Raw genomic sequence first — 21,841 nt, forward strand, 5'->3', positions numbered from 1 at the left:
TAAAACAAATTACGATTCTTTGAGCTCTAGCAAATAATCAATACGGAATTGACATTTTAATCCTTCACGTATGTACTCAACTTTGCCTTGCGGAACATCACCAACTCTCTGCGAATCACACAGATTTTACCAGGGTCAAATTGGTAAATTCGAGCCTAATTAATAGATTACTTTGTGGGTGGCTATCAAGATTAAGACAAAGCTTCATTCATGGCGCGAAACATACAGATAGTTCTCGAACAAAATATTTCCACTAATAGAAAGCCAGATTAGCAGAAAATTATTCCCAAAAGTCTTGAAAATCTTGAATGTTCATGCATGTGGTCAATCTCTCTCTCTCATTATTAACTTTAATTTATCTTTGTAAACACAAATTTATGTATTTAATTTAATAAATACAGAATTACATACAACTTTAATATTGTAGATCAAATGTATTTATGTAGATTGCTATCTCTATTTGATCATCTGATTTTTCTTCAAGAATTGATTCTTTTTTATTTTTATAAATTAACAGTATTAAATAAAGAAATTTAAAGCTCGCACCACATAAGAATCCGATTCTTCTTTCTAAGTTGATTTTTTTTTTTTTTGATAGATTAACAATATTAAATAAAGAAATTTAAAGCCCGCACCGCATGGGATTCGAACCCAAGACCTTTGGCCTTCGGCATTAACCCTTTGCCGCTTAGTCAACACACGCACACTCTTCAAGTTGATTCTTGGATAGTCTTTGATTAGTCCTTGAGATTTGTTGGAGAATATGCCTCCGATCTTCTTGGACTTGGTATTTGAGCTTTATGATGTTGATGTAGAGGACCTTCGACTTGTTTCCGGAATAAACGTTGGGTTTAACTTAAGGGTTTGAGCTTTGGAATGTTGGGTTTGACTTGAGGCTTTGAGCTTTAAACAATTGATGCAGATGGTATGCGCCTTATTTCTGGATTGAACGTTGGGCTTGATTTGAACTTTGGGTTGCTTCCATAAAGAACGCTTTGAAACTTGAGCTTTGTGCTTTATAACTTTGATGCGGATTTGACTTGAGGGTTTGAGCTTTGGAACGTTGGGTTTGACTTGAGGCTTTGAGCTTTAAACAATTGATGCAGATGGTCTGCGCCTTATTTCTGGATCGAACGTTGGGCTTGATTTGAGTTTTGGGTTGTTTCCATAAAGAACGCCTTGAAAATTGAGCTTTGTGCTTTATAACGTTGATGCGGGTTTGACTTGAGGGTTTGGGCTTTGGAACGTTGGGTTTGACTTAAGGCTTTGAGCTTTGAAACGTTGATGCAGACTGCTGGACTTGATTTGAGCTTTGGGTTGCTTCCACGAAGAACGCATTGAATCTTAAGCTTTGTACTTTATAACGTTGATGCAGAGGGTCTTCGCCTTATCTGAATCGAACGTTGGGCTTGACTTAAGCTTTGCGCTGCTTCCATGAAGAACGCCTTGAACCTTGATGAGACACCTTGAATATTGGAGAGAATTCTCCTCCAATTTTCGAGCTCTTAAATTATGATTTGATGTGTTTATAACTGATATGAAGACCATTATTTATAATTGTAGGAAGAGCCATACTTTGGGCCAGAGCCCGTATGATTATGGGCCTAAAGCTGATGTGTCAAGATTTCATTTATTCTTGAAGATTGATATATATCAATATTAAGATTTGACTTCTTGTCAAAAATATTGATCTCTATTTTTAAGATATAGTAATATCTTTATTAGTAATATATCATATTTAATCTTGGATTTAATAAATTTCTCAAATTAAATAAAATATAAAATCAATAAATATTTATGAAAATCGTGTGCCTACAGTCTTAATCATACACGATACTAATTAGTAATATTTTTACAACTAAATCAATTTGTTAGATGAAATTAGTAGTTTGGTCGACTCATCTTTTATGCATAATATTGGACGGGTTTAGCACTTGCTTTGTCAATGTCACTTAGTTGGTATGTGAGCTTTTGTTATTTTCAGGTCACTTTTGCTAAACCGACTGATTTTGATGGATGCTTAATTAAATTAATTAAAAAAAGACATTGGTCAATATTATTGGTCTAGCTGCTACGCGATTAACCTGTGTTTCTTTTTCTCCAGATATAATAGGCAATGTGCATACAATATGCAAGTACGTACTTGGACTACGCTTGTCAATTAATTAATTGATATGTATGTTATATAATATATATACTTGAAAATCAAGCTTGAGACCGTGTGAGACTAGCTAATCAGATAAATTAATAGTTTAGAAATTAATTATTTTTAAGTTTTATTTTTGCGAGGCAAGATTAGTGTGTAGTTTTTGACGTCATTGAGTGGTTTAGTTGGTGATACAGACAATCTTGTAATTAAAAAATCATAAATTTAAATTCTATTGAAAATTTTATAGATCAATTTGCATATCAATAAATATAGCAGAATGTATGTTGTGACAGTGTCAAAGTTGCTAACTCAGATGCATTTATATATAGAGCAAAAATCCATCGATTTACTCACATCTATCACAACAATGTGAGACTTTAATTGCAGAAACAATAATTCAAGTGGTTGGTTAACTAATCTTGATTTTTCACAATTCTAGTGCTTTCTCGATGCTATTTAATTAGTTACAATAGTTCGATATCATAAACATGTGAGTTGCTCGAAATGTGGCTACACATCATTTGTTACATAAATTTTGTACCTTTTGTGGTCCTAGCTTTTGCCTCACAAAAAATGGTATTGGAATACATTTATTATGTGTGATATAATTAATAAATAAAGAAAATTATTTTTTGATAAACTAGCTGACTTTGAAATTATTTCATCATTTTAATGTTTCAAATATTTATAATTAATTATAAATATGTTTTATATGTTTATAATAAATTTTGTTTTGTGTATGGTATTTATTTTAAGGTGGAATTTCTCAACTGATAAATGATAGTTTTGCTTTTAACTTTGGTTTCACGTCCAAATATATGGTGATATTAATTGCATCTTGTTGGGACACACGTTCATATGTATTTTAACTTTTTTTTAAATGTACTTTTGTATATTTGTGAAGCTCGATCGTTAATTCCAGATGATGTATCAAACTGGACGAAGAGGTCCACAAGGCTAGATATAAATTGTTGTAAAACGATGAAGCCAATATGAAAAAATGATGAAGTCATAACATGTTGAAAAAAATTTAAAAGTTAATTCTTACATTATTACTACAATCTAAGAACTGAAAAATATATATTCTCATTTTATAAGATACAAATATTTTTTATTTGAACTAAACTCTAATAAAAAGAGAGTGATTCAAACAAATCCAAATTGATTGGAGTAAAGTGTGTCTTAGTCACAAATTGCACTTCGTTGTCATTCTGAAAAATATTACTCCCTCCGTCCCATTAAAGTTGGCCACATTCTTTTCGGCACGGAGATTAAGAAAGGGATAGTTAGTGGAGATTAAGGGTGGTCCCCTCAAATTTGATGTACTTTTTGAAACTTAATTAAATTGTTAATTTCAACTAACTTAACAACCACCTTTTTCACTTTTTATAAATTTAATTTATTTTATTTATTAAATTAAAACCAATATTTTCAGTTTTATTTTATTCACTCATTACATTTAATTAAATTAAACAAAATTATTTTATTTAGTTGTATTCACGTGTAATTTTCAGTTTTATTTTATTCAATCATTTAACTTATTCAATCTACCCATTATATTTAAGGAAATCAATATTTTAAACAATGAGAAAACTTAAACATAAACACTTGCAATGAAAAAAGCGGCTGTTAGATAAACTAATTTAATAATGCACACATTTTGGACTGTTAGATAAACTAAAAAGGCGGCAGTACATAATTTTGTTTTGCCACCAAAAATTTTCGGTGCACTAACACAACTAAAAAGGCGGCAGAACATCTATAAAAACAAGGGCTGATTCATTTTTACAAATTCAGCCGATTCCAAAAATCCACCAAAAATTCAGAAAAACACATCTACCAATGAGACCTCCTAAGGATCTCTCTAACCAAGATCGAAATAAGATTGTGCAATATCTTCTTGCCAACTTGAAGAATGGCAAGCCTCGGTACGGAGCCATGAAGGAGGCGGCATCCCTTTTCAACACATCACAACGTATGATTACTCGTCTTTGGGCGGCTGCAAAAAAACAAAAGGAGAATGGTCAAGAAATTTATCTAGCCAATGCCAAACCAGGTGCAACAAGAAGAAAAAGAATACAAGTCGACATAGAGCTCGTACAAAGTCTGGAGCTACAAAAAAGATCAACCATACGACGACTCGCAGTGGGGATTAATCAAAGCAAATCAACTGTTTGGAGGTGGGTAAACAAAGGGCTGATCAGAGCGCATTCTAGTGCTATTAAGCCCGACTTAACAGCACCAAACAAGTTATTGCGACTACGGTTCTCACTAGAGGCTTTGGAATTTGATCACATTATGTCGGCTGTGAAGTTTAAGACTATGGACAACACCATTCATGTGGATGAGAAGTGGTTTTACATCACAAAGGCATCAAACAGATTTTACCTAACACCGGGAGAGGGAGATCCTCACCGCACGTGCAAGAGTAAGGCTTTCATAAAGAAGGTAATGTTTGTGTGTGCATTTTGTAGGCCGGTGTTTTCAAATTCTGGTGAGTGCCTATTTGATGGGAAGATTGGAATCTTCCCACTAATAGAACAACTTCCAGCCAAGAGAAACAGCAAGAACAGACCGGCTGGAACTATGGAAACAAAGCCTATACAGTCCGTGACCAAGGAAATCATGAAAGGGTGCTACATAAATCAGGTATGCAAAAATGCAGCTCAAGTATGCAAAGAATGTGGATGTGATATGTATTTTATTTTCAAATAAAATTGAGACTGTTCTTTTATCTTTAATACAGCTTCTACCAGCAATATATCAAAAGTGGTCTGAATTTGGAAGTAAATTGATCTATATTCAGCAAGATAATGCGAAGCCCCATATACTAGACTCAGACCCTGAATTTAGGGCTGCAGCCACAGCTCATGGATTTGACATAAGAATAGTTCAACAACCACCAAACAGTCCGGACACAAATGTGAACGACCTGGGATGGTTTAGAGCTATTCAGAGCATACAAGAAGAGCATGCATGTTACAGTTGTGATGATATAGTGAAGGCTGTTGAGGCATCATATGCAGCACTATCTCCTCACACACTTAACAAAGTGTTCCTAAGTTTGCAATCATGCATGGTAGAGATAATGAAACAGCGAGGTCATAATGCATACAAAATCCCACACATGAGGAAAGATGCACTAATGAGAGCAGGGGAGTTGCCAAGGGATTGGAGGTTTCTAAGAATTTGGTGGAAGAGTGCATTACTTACTTGACTGAACATGCACCTATGAATTTGGTGCAACAGATTATGAAATACTGGCCTGTTAAAATATAAATTATTAGTCAATTCATGAATTGCACGCGAATTATTTTAATTCTGATATGACAATACATAACCTTTTAATTTGTCATGATTTTCCACGATGAAACATTTTGGTCATTTTTAAACTTTGTCGTGAGAAATTTAATTCACGCGACAAGTACCGGTGTGAACGTGACATTGTCAAAATTTTAATTAGAGATCAAATAACGAATTTATTCCTCGACGCTCTCTAGTTGGGCTGAGGCCATTAGAAGAGCATTGAAAGTGCAGTTTCATTGAAGCTCACATTGTTGCGGTGCATTTTCGTAAAGTATAGGAACATGAATTTAATCATCAAATTGTAGAGTTGAATAGCAATCATTCAGAGTGTGTTTTAATGAGCGTGGATGGATTCTGAGTGTGTTGGAATACTAGCTAGGTGGCGTAATCAATCTAATCATACACGAATCAATATGAAGACACTTACTTAATCATGTGTCATGTGTGATGGCAAGTGTTACCTTGCGTAGGTTCTGAGCTCACCGTACCGAAAGATTGTTGTTTTTTTTTTTTTTGTGAGAAGAAATTGTTCAATATAACGTCGTTTTAATTAGTTAAAAGTAATATCGCATTGATCATCACATGATGAGTTTACATAGGCAAATTTCGACTTCGATATCAACTTTTAATTAAAATTTTTAGTTTCAAGAAAAAATATACTCCCTCCGTCCCAGCCCAATAGGCTTGTTTTCCTTTTCAGGACGTCCCAGCCCAATAGACTCAGTCTTAAAATGGAAATAATTAGGGTTGTAATTAAAATAATTAGCTACTTAATTAAAGAGGATATACACCCCTAATTAAAATCCTAAATCATTCATTCTCCTTTTTTCTCTTTCTATCTTGCATCTCTCTTCTCGTCTTCTCCCTCTCTCTCACCCACATTCCACCGCCGTCATTTCCACCGCCTCCGCTGCTCTCCTTCTCCCCTCTCCCGGCCATGACGGTCTCCCCCTCCAGATCCCGAAACCTCTGCCAGGCTGCCACCATCTCCACCCCCCACCGCTCTCCTTCTCATCTCTCCCAGCCATGGCGGTCTTCTCCCCTTCCAGATCCCGGAACCTCTGCTAGGCCGCCATCGTCTCCACCGTCCACCGCTCTCCATCTCCACTCTTGTCCACCTCCACCGCGTGTACCGCCTCCTCCGTCTCCACCGACCATTCTTGCAGATATGGAATTATGCAATTTTTGAGTTTTTAGCAATTTTTGTGAAATGGGTTCTGTAGAATTGTTGCTGTATCCCTGAATTTTTGAGTTCTTAGCAATTTTTGTGAAATGGGTGATTAGCAATTGATTTTTGATGCTCTGTAGAATTGTGTTCTATTGAATTTTTGATGGGAGATGCATCCCTGAATTCATTGTGTTTATTCCTCCAATTAATTGTGAATCAGCCGCCCATTTTGTCAAGAAAATGAAGAATTAATTCATTCATTTATTTCAACTTCTTTTTGAAGAAGTTTCATAATTTCCCCCAAATATGATTAAGGAAAAATAAGGGAACTCTTAAAACCTTAATTGTTAGGGGACCACATCATTTACCTACTAAAATATGAGTTTCTTAATCTCCGTGCCGAAAAGAACTGGGCCTATTGGCCTGGGACGGAGGGAGTACATATAAATTAAAATTTATATATTATTATATTAAAATTAAAATTTAAATTTAATTCATAAACTAACCAATAATTCATTCATTTATTTACATGCCAATATTCCTATTCTAAAAATTCACGAATCGCCCTGAAATAAATTAACTGAATTTCTTGTGGGTTCCAAACATCACGTGGTGGCGGTGGAGTACATGGGCTTGAAAACCCAACACGAAAGCGGTGGTCACAATTCGCAATGCCTATTTTGTGGGACCCACCAATACTTACTTTCTGCACCTGAAACTAAGCTTCCCTTGGCCCCAAGGCACTTGTGCTTTTATGCACCCAATTTAATTACATCAATCATTGCCTCTTTTTTTTTTTTTCAAAGTTATTTTCTTTAAAAAAAAAACTATCTTCCTCTCATTATTTTTTATCCCAATTTTTTAAGCACGAGAATTAAGATATTATAAATACTGAAATTAAATTATGTGAATACAAAAATTAAGATATTTTTGTTCATTAATTTAGGCTCATTTTAAGAAATGAGACAAAAACAATGAAACAATTTGAATAAAAAAATAGACAAGAACAATAGGACAAAAAAAGTACTTCCTTCATCCCACAAAAATATGCATAATTTTTTATGGCACGAGCTTTGAAACCACTTCAATTGTACTTAAACCCCCAATAACGTTAATCACAATTAACACCCCAATGTTTGATAAGTACTTTATTTAAGTCTAATTACATATGAAAATATTAACATTGTTAAGATTTTTTTTTTTTTAAATTTCATGCGAAATCACTTTTTGTACTCCTCGTTTTTGCAATGTATACTACCAACGTCAGCGATGTCGAGTATTATTTCATTGTTTACAGTTCAATTTAAGATCATACACTATTAATCTGCTGGTGTTTAAGCAAAGAAATTTCTCCTTTATAGCAAATAGTTCTCTAATTTTTTCTGTACTAGTTCAGTATTTTGTTTTAGATTAGCCTTTACCTATAGAAATTTATTGCAAAGGAGGAATTTCTTTGCTTGAAACTTATGTAGGTTAATAGTGTATGATCTTAATTATTGGACTGCAAATAATGGAATAGGGCTCGACATCGCCGATTTTGAAAGATGCAGGATTGGTAGTATACGTCACAAAAACGAGAAGTATTAAAGGTGGTTTCACATGAAATTTAAAAAAAGATAAAAAAAATTCATATCTATGTTAATATTTTCATCTATAACTAGACTTAAATGGAATACTTATTGAATATTGTGGTGGTAATTGCTAACATTACATTGGCGGGTTTAAGTACAATTGAGGTGGTAACGTTTGGGAGTTTATTTGCATATTAGCCCGGATTAATGACGACTAATTTTATATTTGTTCATATCTCCTACTAATACATATTTTTTACTACTGAAGAGATGGAGGTATGCTTAATAAATTAAGGAATATTCATGGAATAACACGGTTCTCAAGCCAATTTTATTCAAGTAAAATGGCGAGATGGAATCTTATGTGTGAGATGGTTTCATCGTGCAAACGGTTAAAAAAAACTTTTACATTGTGGTCAAAGGTTGGTTGTGATTTTTTTTTTTTTTTGAAGCATGGAGTCTGAAGATAAATAATGAATATTGAAGTTCGATTTCAACAATCTACAACTCTTTTGGATTGTTCGTATAATTTGTTTTTAGATCCATGCATCTTTCTTTTAGGCTTAGATTTTAGGTTTCAATTAATTACTTATAAAAAGCTGTTCTCTTGTTATATTTGGTATTCGAAAAATCTGTGACTTAGTATCATCTCAAGAAGTAATCTAGTAGAGACAAATTAGATAACCAATTCTCGTATTATTTTCATTTCTTGATTGAGTATGTATTACTCCCTCCGTCCGTCAAGATTATGGTAATTTGCTTGGGCACGAGATTTAATAAAATTGGTGATGATTTTAATGTAGTGGAGAAAGGGTCCCACCACTTTATGAAATGAGTGGTTGAGATTGAATTTTGAATGATTTTTTTGTAAATAAAGAGTGTTAGTAAGGATAAAATATTAAAGAGGATGGTGGGACCATTGCCATAAAAGGAAAGTGACATAATCTTGGCGGACGCCCGATATAGTAATTGTGACATAATCTTGGCGGACGAGTGGAGTATTTCTTTACAAAATTAGATTCTCTATATCAACTAAATTTGAGGTTTTGGGATTTTTAAATATTATTTTGGATCATATCTTCACTAACATAAGATAAGATACACCTTTGGGCACCTTTGGGATGGTGTTAAAATAAAATATTTAGATTCAAAGCAAAAAATGATGTTAGCGTTACGAAACCCCCATCGATTTTAGACTTTAAACCCTAGCGAAGTAGCAAGTACATTAATGTATGGAAAATTTGGCATATGTTAGCAAAGAAAAATTAGCCCATGTTAGACAATGAATATATCCCACATTACTATTCAATGAAGGGGTTGAGTATCTATAAACATATCTGGCGACTTTCAATCACGTACCGTCCTAACATTAATTGGTAAGAGTTCTATGTGGCTTAGGCATTCTATTATTATTTTTATATAAATTACACAAGTAAATAAATAAATTTAAAGACAGCATCACGATAGACTTAAATCCGGAACCTCTCTGGTCTTGAGCATCCAATTGTTTTCAATTAGTTTCTTTGTTTAAGTTGTACAAAGGCCATATACACTTCCAATTAAAAATTAATCTCTTAATCATATACTCTTCAAATAAGAGTCATATGATACAAAAAAAAAAAAAAAATACATACTAAAGACGAGGATAATTTTACAGTTGTACTCTTTATTAAAGTTTCCCAATTTTAAGACATTATCTTTTAAATTTTTATTCTTTTTCTAATTTTTCGACAAGGACAAAATTGAAAGTTTGGCACAATTAATATTCTAAAAATTTGCAAATGACACGTAAAATGACATATAAAAAATTTCAAAAAATAACACTTATTTGAAGATTGAGAGAGTATTAGTTACGTATTTAAGAATGGCTCAAAGTTGTTTCTAAAAAAAGAACGACTCAAAGTTGTACTAATCGTAACTTATTTTATACAGTTCGGATGCTTTGTACCCAAAGCCTGCCCCACTCCATGTCCCAAATCCAATACGACACCGTTTAAGATTTAGGTTATTTCATTTTTCTTTTGTTAATCTTTAATTGATTCATATGAAGAATACGGCTCGGCTTCAAGCAACCGCAAATCTTCTTCTTCTTCCTTTCTTCATCAACGTAAATCTTTTATTTTCCAATTCAAAAAGATTTCTTTCTCCACCGACAAATGAGGAATTTATCTTAATTTGCTGCACGGGATTTGTCTCCAAATCAATTTTTGTTTTGCTTCAATTTCTTATTCCTCTTCTTCAAAAAATCCATACTCGATTTTCTCTGATTTTATTCTTCCACAAGATCACGAAAGTTCAGGTGTGTTAATGGGAATGAATTAGAGGAGATGAATCAATTAAGTGGAAAGGAATCAGAGGAGATGAATCATTTTTCGGTGGAGAGAGAAATCTTTTTGAACGGAAAAATAAAAGATTTGCTTTGGAAGAAAGGAAGAAGAAGAAGATTTGTGGCTGCTTGAAGCCAAGCGGAGTTCTACATATAAATCAATTAAATAATAACAAAAGAAAAATGAAATACCTCAATCTAAAACGGTGTTGTATACTGTATTTGATTTGGAACATGAGTGGGAGTGGGACAGGCTTTGTGTATAGGGGATCCCAACTGTATTTTATACTAGGAGTCGTTTATGTGTTGCCACTAAAGGAATCTACCTATTGGTCAGATAGTTATTTTGAAATACACTCGTAAGAGTTATGAATGAAAAATAAATTTAGAAGATTTTTTTTTTTTTCTGGTTCAAATAAAACTAAAACCGTTTAATTTTTTATGTGATTGGGGATATACTAGTGACCAAATTATTTGAGAAATACTTAAATCGAGTCCAACACGACTTGAAAAAGCTTAATTAGAACCGTAGACGAGCCGAGTCGAGTCGAGTCGAATACTAGCATGTTCGAGCTTGGATCGTTTAAATATTCAGGTGGTCGAGCTCGGTTCGAACTTGATTCGAGCTTTTATATTGTTGTTCGAGCTTGGCTCGTTACCTACTTATTGAGCTCGAGCTTGGTTCCAGTTCGACTCGTGTGATACTCGATAATGTCAAATTTGAGCTTGGGCTCGAACTCGACTCGTTAGATGTTCGTAAACATGATGTTCGAGCTCGAAACAGTTAAACAAAAATTTGAAAAAACTTCTTAATTAATATGTTACTCGGGCTCGAGTTCGTTTCGTTTAAGGCTCGTATACTAATTCGATTGAGGGCTCGATTGAATGTTCTTGAACAGGCTCGCAAACATGTTCGCGAACAATCGAATCCGAACATATTTGCGAGCTTAGCGAGTCGAGTGCTGTCAGGCTTGAGCTTGATTCGTTTACTATCAAATCAAGCTCCGAACGAGTTTTTGTCGAATCATATCTCAAATAGCTTGTGAGTAACTCTGTTCATTTACAACCCAAAAAAACCCTAAAACAGTCTATCAACACTTGTTCCGTTTAGGGTGGAGCGCGTGCTCCTTCATTGCCCGAAAACGGAACAAGTGTGGAACAATCTGCAGCAATGGATCAACATCAAGACAGCAAAATCAAATTCTGAGAGATCCAAAAAGTTTAAAAGGAAATTAAAGGAAGGATCTAAAGTTGGAATTCAATTTTTCCTATAGTGGATACAAGTATTTCATTCCCTTTGTGGTGCTCTAAGGAATACACCCTGAACTTTCTGTAATTGGGTACCTCTGGTACCATTATGCTTTTTGATCCATTAATAAATCTTTCTTTTATCGACCAAAAAAAAAACTCTGTTCATTTTACAACCCTAAAGCTAAGCGATCCGGATTTTCGACATCCTTGTGACGACATATAATTTCCATCACTATGTTTCACATATAATTTCGTTGACCGGCTCTTCCTTCATTTAAACATAACAGTCTTCAATTTTCCAACACTACTGAAAGAAAAAGGATCTAAATCAGAAAGGTTCATTCAATTCTCAAGACATCTGAACCTCAATTTGATTCTAATTTTTTTCGGCAATGGAAATTCATCATCATATAATTTCGTTGACCACATAGAATTCTGAAAAAATGAAACATAACAATATTGCGACTTAATGACAGACTTATGACGAAAATATAATTTTAGGTAAATCTATTTGAATTAAATTGGTCCTCATGATATTAAAATGAAGATGTGTTTTACCTTAAATATCCCTATTAAAAGTTTACCAATTTTTTAACATATAGTAGTAATAAATTAAGTTCAAAATTTGAATTATATATATTATAAATTTATTTAAATAATTTAACATATTTCTAAAAATGAAATAAAAGTATGCACGTAATGATGATTTTTAAAGCAAATTTAATGATGAATTATTATTCAATTTATGTGTTCTTCAAAGAAGTGAGACACGTGCAAAAGACAAACAAGACAAATTTTAATTTTGTGCAACATGTTTGATCTGAAAGATATTGGTATATAGAACCACAAACCTATATAGCTTAGTGGTTTGGATAATTACTTAATTTAATTTTCAACCCTGTGCAATATATAAGGTGAATATATATTTCTCGTAGGCTAATTAGTTTTAATTATGTATCAATATACTCTTATACGTACGCACACATATGTATATATGTTTGTGTCGATGTATGTATATATAATGTTTGATGGCATAAGTAACAAAAACAAGAACAAGATCTTTGTTAATGACATAACCTTAAACAAAACTCGACTTGTACTTTTTTTTTTATCAGAAAGGGAAATTAATTAAAAAATCAGGTACCAGAAGTACCAAGGAAAAAGATACAAGAAAACTCGACTTGTACTAAAAATATAGTATCATTAAATTTTCATATTAATATATATCGTGTACAAACAAGTGCAAGACTTGCAGAAAAAAATCACCAAGTTGTGAAAATAAAAAACCCTATGAGCATAATACATTAATATTGAACCCTTGGTAAATTCTAAAAATTACAAAGGGTTCTGGGGTACATAGCTAATAGTAACACTTATTTAATTTGTTAGGTACTATTTTTGTACTTGTTTAATTTCTAACTTTTAAACGTCAATTTTCTTGGGTGTTGGGCTCCTTCCAAAATCGGGCCCTTAGCCCGTTACGAGGAACCGGAAACGGGCTATATTCCACCGTATCTTGTGAGCCAACCACTTCCCACCTGCAAAATGAATCACCATATTCCTTATTATTTATTTATATTATACATAATCTACTTTTTAAATTTTCCTCGTATAATAGAAAAGTGATTGAGAGAGAGCGAGAGAGAAAAACGATTTGAAATTCATCTTACCTCAATTCGTTGACCAGATGATGAACCAAGATCAGAATTTCAAGCTTTGCCAGCTCATTTCCCGGGCAGGAGTGGGCCCCGGTGCCAAATGGCAGAAATGTATTGGGTTTCGGAGCAACCTGCATCCCACATCCACCACAAGAAAATTTAAATAAAACACCGCCTCAAAATAAATTAAAAAAAATTTAAATAAAAAGAAAAGAAAAGGACTGCCACATTTATGTTAGCTTTTACTACTTCTCTAGAAAGCTATGGAATTTATGTCGACAAAAAATATACATCGATTTTAATTTCATACCTCAAATCTATAGGGGTCAAAATTTTGTGGTTCATTGAAAAATTCAGGATTGTGATGAATATTTCTGAATAACGGCATCACCTTCCACCCTTTTGGAATTAGATAACCTGCCCAAAAGAAAATGTCACTATTATCCTTCAGAACATCCCAATAATTCTAACCCCACAAAAAATAAATTAACAACAACAAAAAAAAATGTTCCAAGAATCTTACCATTATATACTACATCAGCCACAGCCTCCCTGAAAGTGAAAGACACAATGCTTGCCATCCTTAAGCTCTCTAATATCACCTACCATATATAGTAAGTATGCATATTAGCAAAAACTATCAAAAAATCTTTGTCAAATCAATCAAATACATGCATGTAAAATATAAATAATCATGTACTAACAAATTAAGTAATTAATTATGCATATTTCCTCAAGTGTAGCATCTACGAGAATCTCTCGTATTCGTACGGAGAAATACCTTATAAGTAAGTGGCATGCTTCTGGTTTGAGTCCATGTGAGGCCCTTGTTTCCCTTTTTATTTTCCAGGTAGATTGGTTTGTGTTCAGACTGTGTATAGTCAAATGAGACAAAATTAGTAACTAGAACATACTAGAAGACATGAAGATAACTACGTTGATTAGAAGTAATTAACTAACCTTAACAGCTTGCAATAGTTTGGGATGATCGGTTAGGTATTTGACGATCCATGTTAATGCACTTGCAGTTGTGTCCTGAGCAGCAAACAGTATTCCTATGATGTTGTCGGCGATCTGATCGTCGCTCAGCGTCTCCCCTTTTTCGTTCTTGAAGTTGAGAAGATGCCCCAACAGATCATTCTCCAACACCTTCTTCTCCTTTCTCTCGCTTATTATTTCCTCCAAAATCTGGCTCAGCCTCTTTCTTGCCTTGGATCATCATCATCATCACAGACTAATTAGTTTGAATAATTATAAATTGCAGTTAGCTAGTTTTAGTGGTGTTTTTTTTCTTAATTACCATCAAAGCCTTGTGATATGGTGTTCCCGGTAGGTTTGTGGGGAACGAGTTGTAGCCTTTATCCACTATGCAATAATTCTTCTTCAACTCCTCCTTGTGCTCTCTCCCCAGCTCCCCAAATATAGCTAAAACCCCCACTTCAAAGGAGAACTGCAAATATATAGTATATATTAAAGAAAGTTGAGAAAACGTGCATGAGGAGAAAAGGGTGGTAGTAGTAGTATACCTTCTTCATTTGTTGAAAGGTGTTGATGGGGTGGGGAGTGGTGGCCCATGAATGGAGAGTGGAGATGGCAGTGGATTGAATCCCGGGAATGAATCTCTTGATAGAGTTCGGAGAAAGAGAGGTGGCGACGAGCTTTCTAATTTGGGAATGGTATTGGCCTTGGTGGAAGAAGAGGGCGGCGGGGCCGATCATCTTCTCCTTGCTCTTTGGGTAAGTAGGTTTGAACAAATGGGCGTTGGTGAGGAGCACGAAGCGCGCCGCCTCCGGGCTGCACAGCATGACGCAGGGGCAACCCAGGATGTGGGTTTTGAAGATCTGGCCGTACCTTTTTTGCTTGTCGGAGAAGAAGATGTTGGGGTCTTTGTAGTATAACTCGAGTGTCTCTCCGAGGTAAGGCCAGCCCATTGAACCTGGGGGCACTTTTGGTGTCAATGATTTCTGCTTTTTCGTGTGTTTTTTGGAGAAGATGTAATAAAAGAGAGTAGCGAGGAAGAGGAGGATGTAGATGATTGTGGGAGGGGATTTATCCATTAACATCAAGATATATATGATGGCTAAATCACTTGTTGTGTGTGTGTGTGTGTGGCTTTCTCTCTCTACCCTCGATCGAAATGCAACCTTTGGGAATGAGTGGGGAGGTTGGTTTGTTTATATAGGCGCACAAGCTTTGTTACATCGTCTTCTTTAAGGAAGACCAGTTTAATTACCCTAACTTTACGGGATGTCTTTCACCCCACAATTTTTTTTTTGTGATAAGATTTGACCCTATCAAAATGTACTTTGATGCTGACCACTTTTACCACCTCTAGTAAAAGTCGAGTTTAGTATTATATACTTCTTTTCTCCACGAATTTTTTATTATGAGAAATTCACATGAGTTTTAAGAAAAAGTTGTTAAGTGTGTTAGTGAAAAAAAAAATATTGAGTATATTGAAAATAGTAAAAAATATTATAATTAATATTGAAAGTGGTGAAAAAGTGAAAAGTAAAAAGTAAATAAAGTAGTAACACTGATAGGGTATAATTTTTTTATTTTTTTTAATTACTCCACTTTTTTCGTGGACACCCTAAAAAGAAAGAAAAGGTTGGGATTTTTTTTTCATATACGGAAGAAATATATAAATCATCATATCGTAAAAATCTTGCTAAGCTAACATCCTATGTGATGGTTCGTAAACTATATAAAATAGATAAATTGCATTAGACATTAACACAGCATATATATATGTTAGGACCTAGCTTAGGCTACAAGTTCGCTTATTATATTCTACCAGATAGACCAGTTCCGAGGAATGAGGATAGTACTAACGGTTTTATCAATGCATGATATGAACCCTCTATTATATTTTATTTAGTAATTCTTATCTTTCAATATATATAGTGTGTTCATATATAGTTTAGTACTCCTTCTATTTCACCGAAAGTGAGTAGTATTTCTTTTTAGATTATTCCAACTAAAGTGAGTCGTTTCCTTCTTTTTTTTGAGAGGTGAATCGTTTTCCTTTTTGGTAAAAATTAGGAAATTTAAGATTATGTTAATAAATATAATTACACTATTATTTTTCTTAATCATCATAATTAATACTCATCCCTTATTTTTGAAATTATTTTTGATTTTTTTTAATTACACATATAATTAAAAATATTTAATACATTAAACAACAACTTCTTAATCATGTATTTAAAAGAATTGTCTTAGGGAGTATTATCTAGAGACTAGCTGTATGATTAAAATACGTACATACGAGAATGGAATTGTATAGAACGTAGAAAAATTAATGGAATCCATGGGATGGTGATGGGAGGTCAATGGGATCAATTTAATCCAAAGAAATGAGGAAAATATAAGAAAATTTCTAATCTTGAATAATCTGGAGTCATAATTTAGAGTTCTATCATATCATGTGTGTTAATGCATGCATGGTCAAGTTTGACTTTTAACAGTACTCTTTAGTTTAATGACGGTTACTACAGACATCCAAAAAGTTGTCCAATATCTTCTATTCTTCTTATTAGCAAAAGAGTTTTTATTTATTTATTTGTTTGTTTAGATTAACATTTTAGATTTCGATTTCGATTTCGCCTCATCCGAAAAGGTTGTCAAATAATTATTATGTTTATCAACAAATTTATAACAATTCAACCTTTTAATAAAAGAATTATTATTCTTTCTCTTTTACACCCAACCTACAATTCAATTTGATAAGTTTGACTATAGCGAATCGAACAATCGAGTATTCTTAAAAAATGCAATAATACTCGATATATTCAACCATTGCAAGTTGAACATTACTGCAAAATACTTTAATTAATAATGCTAGTCATAAAAGTAAAAAAGAAAAAAAAATCTAAATGTGTAGTTTTATTTATTTTTTGTTAAATATTTTTATTTCTAAAAATTTTATCTTTCAAAATAGGCAAATACGTACCATTTATATGGAATTAATGACTTTACACGAGTTTAGTTTACTCAAGAATGAATCGAATGTCATAGAAGTTAGTTATTTTCCTTTAATTTTACCTTTATTTTCTTAAAAGTAGTTTGTAGTATAATGTCGTCATATAATTAATTCTTTAATTAACTTACATTAATTACTGTAATGTTTAATTAGAACATTTGAAGATGAATAAATATCTTTGTCTATTGATTTATATTTGCGGAATGCCTTTATGCCTCTATGTGATCATATATACTAAAAGGAAAAGTGTTCCATTTCTCGCGGACGCCAAAAATAATAATTATGCCCTATTTTTTTTATGAATGGATAAAGTATGAGTTTTGATCCATACGTATGAGAGCTCATGTGAGAAAAGGTCAAATTGTCGCGATCTAATGCATATAGGAACATCTTAGTATATTATCTACAGAAAAAATATTATACTACATACTTTATGTGAGCATCGCGTTACATTTAGTCACATTATATTTCTTTTCTATTTTGTACATTTATTCTTATTCTAATACCTCATAAATTATTATTGAAATTATTGATTTTATTAATTTCATAAAAATAAAAATAAAAATTGCTATTTTTATTACTTATTTGAAATTAATTGGAAAGTAAACAAATCGAGCTTTGATTTTCATGTAAATTATCTCAATAATACTTTATGATATATTAAAATTAAAATAAATTTATAAAATTAAAAAGATAATGCTAATATGGGCTAAACGTGAACTATTCTACACATGATGCTCACATATGATGTGTAGCATAACATTTTTTATTATTACATACTATGTAGCTAGTTTATGTTTAATTAATTGCATGTTGTAGTAAAGGAGTGTAATTTCATAATTACAATTTACAAAACTCAAATGAAAGACAAATCCTGCCGTATTCCTTTTTTTTTGGACATAAAATACTCTAAAAAATAAATAAATAAGTTCACTTAAAATAACAGAAATTATGATTATAGATGATCTTATTTGTATCATATGATTATAGATGATCTTTTTCCTTACCTATATATTCACAATACGTAAATCTCCTTCAACACATTTAAAAATCGATAGAATACATAATAAAATATCACTGAATGACGCAGGCTCTATATCCTTCTTTACAGTTTACACATATCCGATGATAACACTTAGACAACAATGGAGCCAGGCCCTAATTATACATATATATATATATAAGAATATATTAGGCATATTAAAAAAAAAATGGGTGTTTTTTTTTTCTCATTTAATTGGTGTTTTATTTGTATTTTTTTGCGGAAAACCTAAATAATAAATTTTGAAGCCACAATAAACGATAAAATAAATAAGGGAATGGTCGTGCGACTCAAATCTTTTGAGATTAAATGCGAATCTTTGAAAACCGGCGCAGCGCGTGCACGGGTAACAGTGGAAAACCAGCGCGGGTGCATGCCAGCTCACACAGGCGATCAGCTCCCACTTTCTAGATCCAACGGCCACAACTGTTACGTCACAGCATCTAATGGCCCAACAGTCGGCTTGTACGGATTGTGAAGTTTCGCGAGTGCGGGTCCACCATGTACTCGCAATTAATCCTATGCGGAGGCGACGCGTGTCCTGGTCCCCGAGAAAGGACATTATTGTGTATGGGCGGGAGCACAGGAGCAAGCATAGTTTCCCTGATTTGGCAACATGTCGGCGCCCCTCATTTGCCTAATCTGTTGATCAGTCATCAATCATGATGCCAACTTGTCATTTTGGATAATCTATAAGCTACTCCCTCGCTAGCACATCTTTTGGGCATATATTTTACTAATAAAATAGATGATGATTTTGATATAATGAAAAAAAGTTACTCCCTCCGTCCCGGTAATCTTGTCCCCTTTCTTTTGGGCACGGAGATTAAGGAGTGTTGAGTTAGTGTTGTAAATTGTAAGGTCCCACATGCTTAAGAAAATGAAAGTACAGCTAATCAACACATGGCTCTCTCTCTCTCTCGGCACTCTCTCCCCCTTCCCCCTCTATAAACCGGCCTCCCCCTTCCCCCTCTGTTCCGCCGGCGCCGGCGCCACCTCCCCCCTTTCCCCTCTGTTCCGCCGGCGCCGCCTCTCCCCTTCTGCCTGGCGTCGCCTCCCCCCTCTCCCCTTCCCAAACATGGCTCTCTCTCTCGGCACTCTCTCCCCAAACATGAAACATGAATTCAACAAAAATAAATTCAAGGAGAAGAACTAATCAACACTCTGCAAATTCAATAAACAAGAAAAAGAAAACCAATTCAAGCAACGCAGCAAATTCAAGAACAGAAGAACAAAATCCCTAATTTCTATGGTGGAGGAGAGAAGAGCAAGTTCTCTGTGTCTTTCAACAGATTCAACAGATTCAGGCGGCGGCGGTGGCGGCTCCGGCCGTTCGACCAAAGAAAATGAAGTAGGAGGGGCGAAATCGAAGGGGTGGTTTTTGGATTTGGGGATTTAGGGCTCGGAGGAGGAGAGAGAGGTGGAGACGGCAGCCGTCGCTGCTGCTTCGCCGAAGGGAAGCCGATGGCGGCTATGTGCCCGGCGACTGTGTGTGTGTCTGTGTTTTGTGAGAACAGAGGGAGAGACGAGAATGGAAGGCAGACGAGAGAGAAAGAGGAAGCGGTGGCGAAGAGGTAATCGACGGATTTACAGAGGGGGGAGGGGGGAGGCGACGCCAGGCGGCGCCGGCGGAACAGAGGGGAAAGGGGGGAGGTGGCGCCGGCGCCGGCGGAACAGAGGGGGAAGGGGGAGGCCGGTTTACAGAGGGGAAGGGGGAGGTGGTAGAGAGAGAGAGCAGTAGGTGTGAATTGTGATTCATTCTAATAAAGGGGATTTGTTTAGTTGAGTTAATTAAAATCATGTTTAATTAGAAATTAATGAATCCTTAAAATTTACCTAAAAAGGAAAGGGGACAAGATTATTGGGACAGCCCAAAAAGGAAAGTGGGACAAGATTATTGGGACGGAGGGAGTATATAAGATGCAAGTTGAGATTGAATTAATTTTTTTAAAATAAATTATATTTATAAGAAGAAAAAATAAGGAAAAGATCGATATAGACTCATGTATTAAAAGGAAAAGTGCTTCATTTTCTATGGATGCTAAAAATGGTAATTTTGTTCCATTTTATGTGGAGGAATGAAATATCATTTTATTGATCGATCATCGATGCATATGTTCTTGTTTCAAATTAAATGGGATTTTTGATCAACTGAATTTAGCTACTACGATTATAAAAGAATAACATTTTACAATTTTTTTTTTTAAATGTTTGGTTAAGTATCGGCCAGTGAACTTTAGTCACCATGTGTGTGATTGTAACACCATCCAAATATCAAAGCCACATTCAATGGTCAATAGACAAATTCATAATCTTTTACATACTTTTGTGTTTATGGCATATAAGGCTGCGTTTATTTTGATGGATAAATTTATCCATAAAAAATGATGGATAACAAAAATTTATGCATTTAAATGTCTAATTTCTTTTTCAACATTTGACACAAAAATATTTTTTCTTCCTTATTTTCACTTCAAGGATGGATAAATGGAGTGATAATATTATCCATCCTTGAAGTGAAAATAAGGAAGGAAAAATGGTGAACTTCTCTTTTATGTAAAATGTGGAAAAAGAAAGGGAGACATTTAAAAGCATAAATTTTTGTTATCTATTATTTTTCATGGATAAATTTATCCATCAAAGTAGACGCAGCCTACAAGAAAAACCTTTTGTTTTATCAGGTTAATCAACAATAATGTGCGGATGGCAATAAAGATAAATTCCGAATGACAATGTGCTTACGCCTTTTGCTATGGAAGATTTATTATTTAGACTTTTTTTTGATAAATACTTAGTCCGTTCATAAAAAATAGTTTACTTGTCTTTTTTTTTGTACATAAAAGAGTCTCATTTTACTTTTTAAACCATCACATCATACCTTCTCTCATATATTTGACTATAAATTGTACTTTTATTCCATTTTTTAATTAATAATGTACTTTATTCTTTTGAATTACAAGCCAAAAGGAAAAGACAGCCAATCGGCAGGAAGCCGAGCAAAACAACGGGAAGAAGAGCAGAATAACAGCAGACAACTCAGCAAAACACCAAGGCAAAAAGGAGCGGAAAGAAGAAGACCAACGACAAAAAAAGTGAAAGGAGAACCTTAGTTCATGACATGACCGATCAATCCCTCTTCGCACCAAGCCTGAAGACTGAAGTCCTTCTTTGTAATACCGAAGGCCTTGTTCTAGCACCACATCCGGACCTTTATCTCTGTACTTATGTCGCGAGAGTTCCAGCTATGACCTTCGAATCTGCAGCAGTTCCTCTTCCTCCACAACGACCAGATAGTGCACACCCAAAGGGAAGTCAACAGTTTCTTGACGCTCTTATCACCATGAAAATTTGCAGTCGAGAGAAAATGTGCTCTGACCTCATTTGG

General features: G+C 34.1%; 2 protein-coding genes across 2 annotated transcripts; one reads left to right on the forward strand and one right to left on the reverse strand.

The window, feature by feature from the left end:
• The first annotated feature begins 3,991 nt into the window (after positions 1-3,991).
• LOC131004770 (uncharacterized) lies at positions 3,992-5,366 on the forward strand. The gene is made up of 2 exons (XM_057931532.1): positions 3,992-4,798; positions 4,896-5,366. The coding sequence occupies exons 1-2, from the start codon at positions 3,992-3,994 to the stop codon at positions 5,364-5,366; spliced, it is 1,278 nt and encodes a 425-aa protein (XP_057787515.1).
• Positions 5,367-12,952: 7,586 nt separating this feature from the next.
• LOC131004796 (abscisic acid 8'-hydroxylase 4) lies at positions 12,953-15,571 on the reverse strand. The gene is made up of 8 exons (XM_057931557.1): positions 14,956-15,571; positions 14,730-14,879; positions 14,390-14,638; positions 14,211-14,300; positions 13,953-14,031; positions 13,740-13,846; positions 13,442-13,560; positions 12,953-13,309 (listed from the first exon to the last, which is right to left on the reverse strand). Exons 1-8 carry the CDS (start codon positions 15,490-15,492, stop codon positions 13,201-13,203), a joined length of 1,440 nt encoding a protein of 479 aa, XP_057787540.1. The 5' UTR covers positions 15,493-15,571; the 3' UTR covers positions 12,953-13,200.
• Positions 15,572-21,841: the final 6,270 nt, after the last annotated feature.

Source organism: Salvia miltiorrhiza, unplaced genomic scaffold (genome assembly GCF_028751815.1).
Source record: "Salvia miltiorrhiza cultivar Shanhuang (shh) unplaced genomic scaffold, IMPLAD_Smil_shh original_scaffold_455, whole genome shotgun sequence".
NCBI lineage: Eukaryota > Viridiplantae > Streptophyta > Magnoliopsida > Lamiales > Lamiaceae > Salvia > Salvia miltiorrhiza.

Excerpts from the sequence above, each read along its gene's own strand:
- LOC131004770 (XM_057931532.1), top strand. The coding sequence starts at position 3,992 with ATGAGACCTCCTAAGGATCTCTCTAACCAAGATCGAAATAAGATTGTG. Across the intron at positions 4,799-4,895 it reads AAGGGTGCTACATAAATCAG|CTTCTACCAGCAATATATCA; the intron begins GTATGCAAAAAT and ends TCTTTAATACAG.
- LOC131004796 (XM_057931557.1), bottom strand. The coding sequence starts at position 15,492 with ATGTTAATGGATAAATCCCCTCCCACAATCATCTACATCCTCCTCTTC. Across the intron at positions 13,847-13,952 it reads GGCTGATGTAGTATATAATG|GTTATCTAATTCCAAAAGGG; the intron begins GTAAGATTCTTG and ends TCTTTTGGGCAG. Across the intron at positions 13,310-13,441 it reads CATCTGGTCAACGAATTGAG|GTGGGAAGTGGTTGGCTCAC; the intron begins GTAAGATGAATT and ends TTCATTTTGCAG.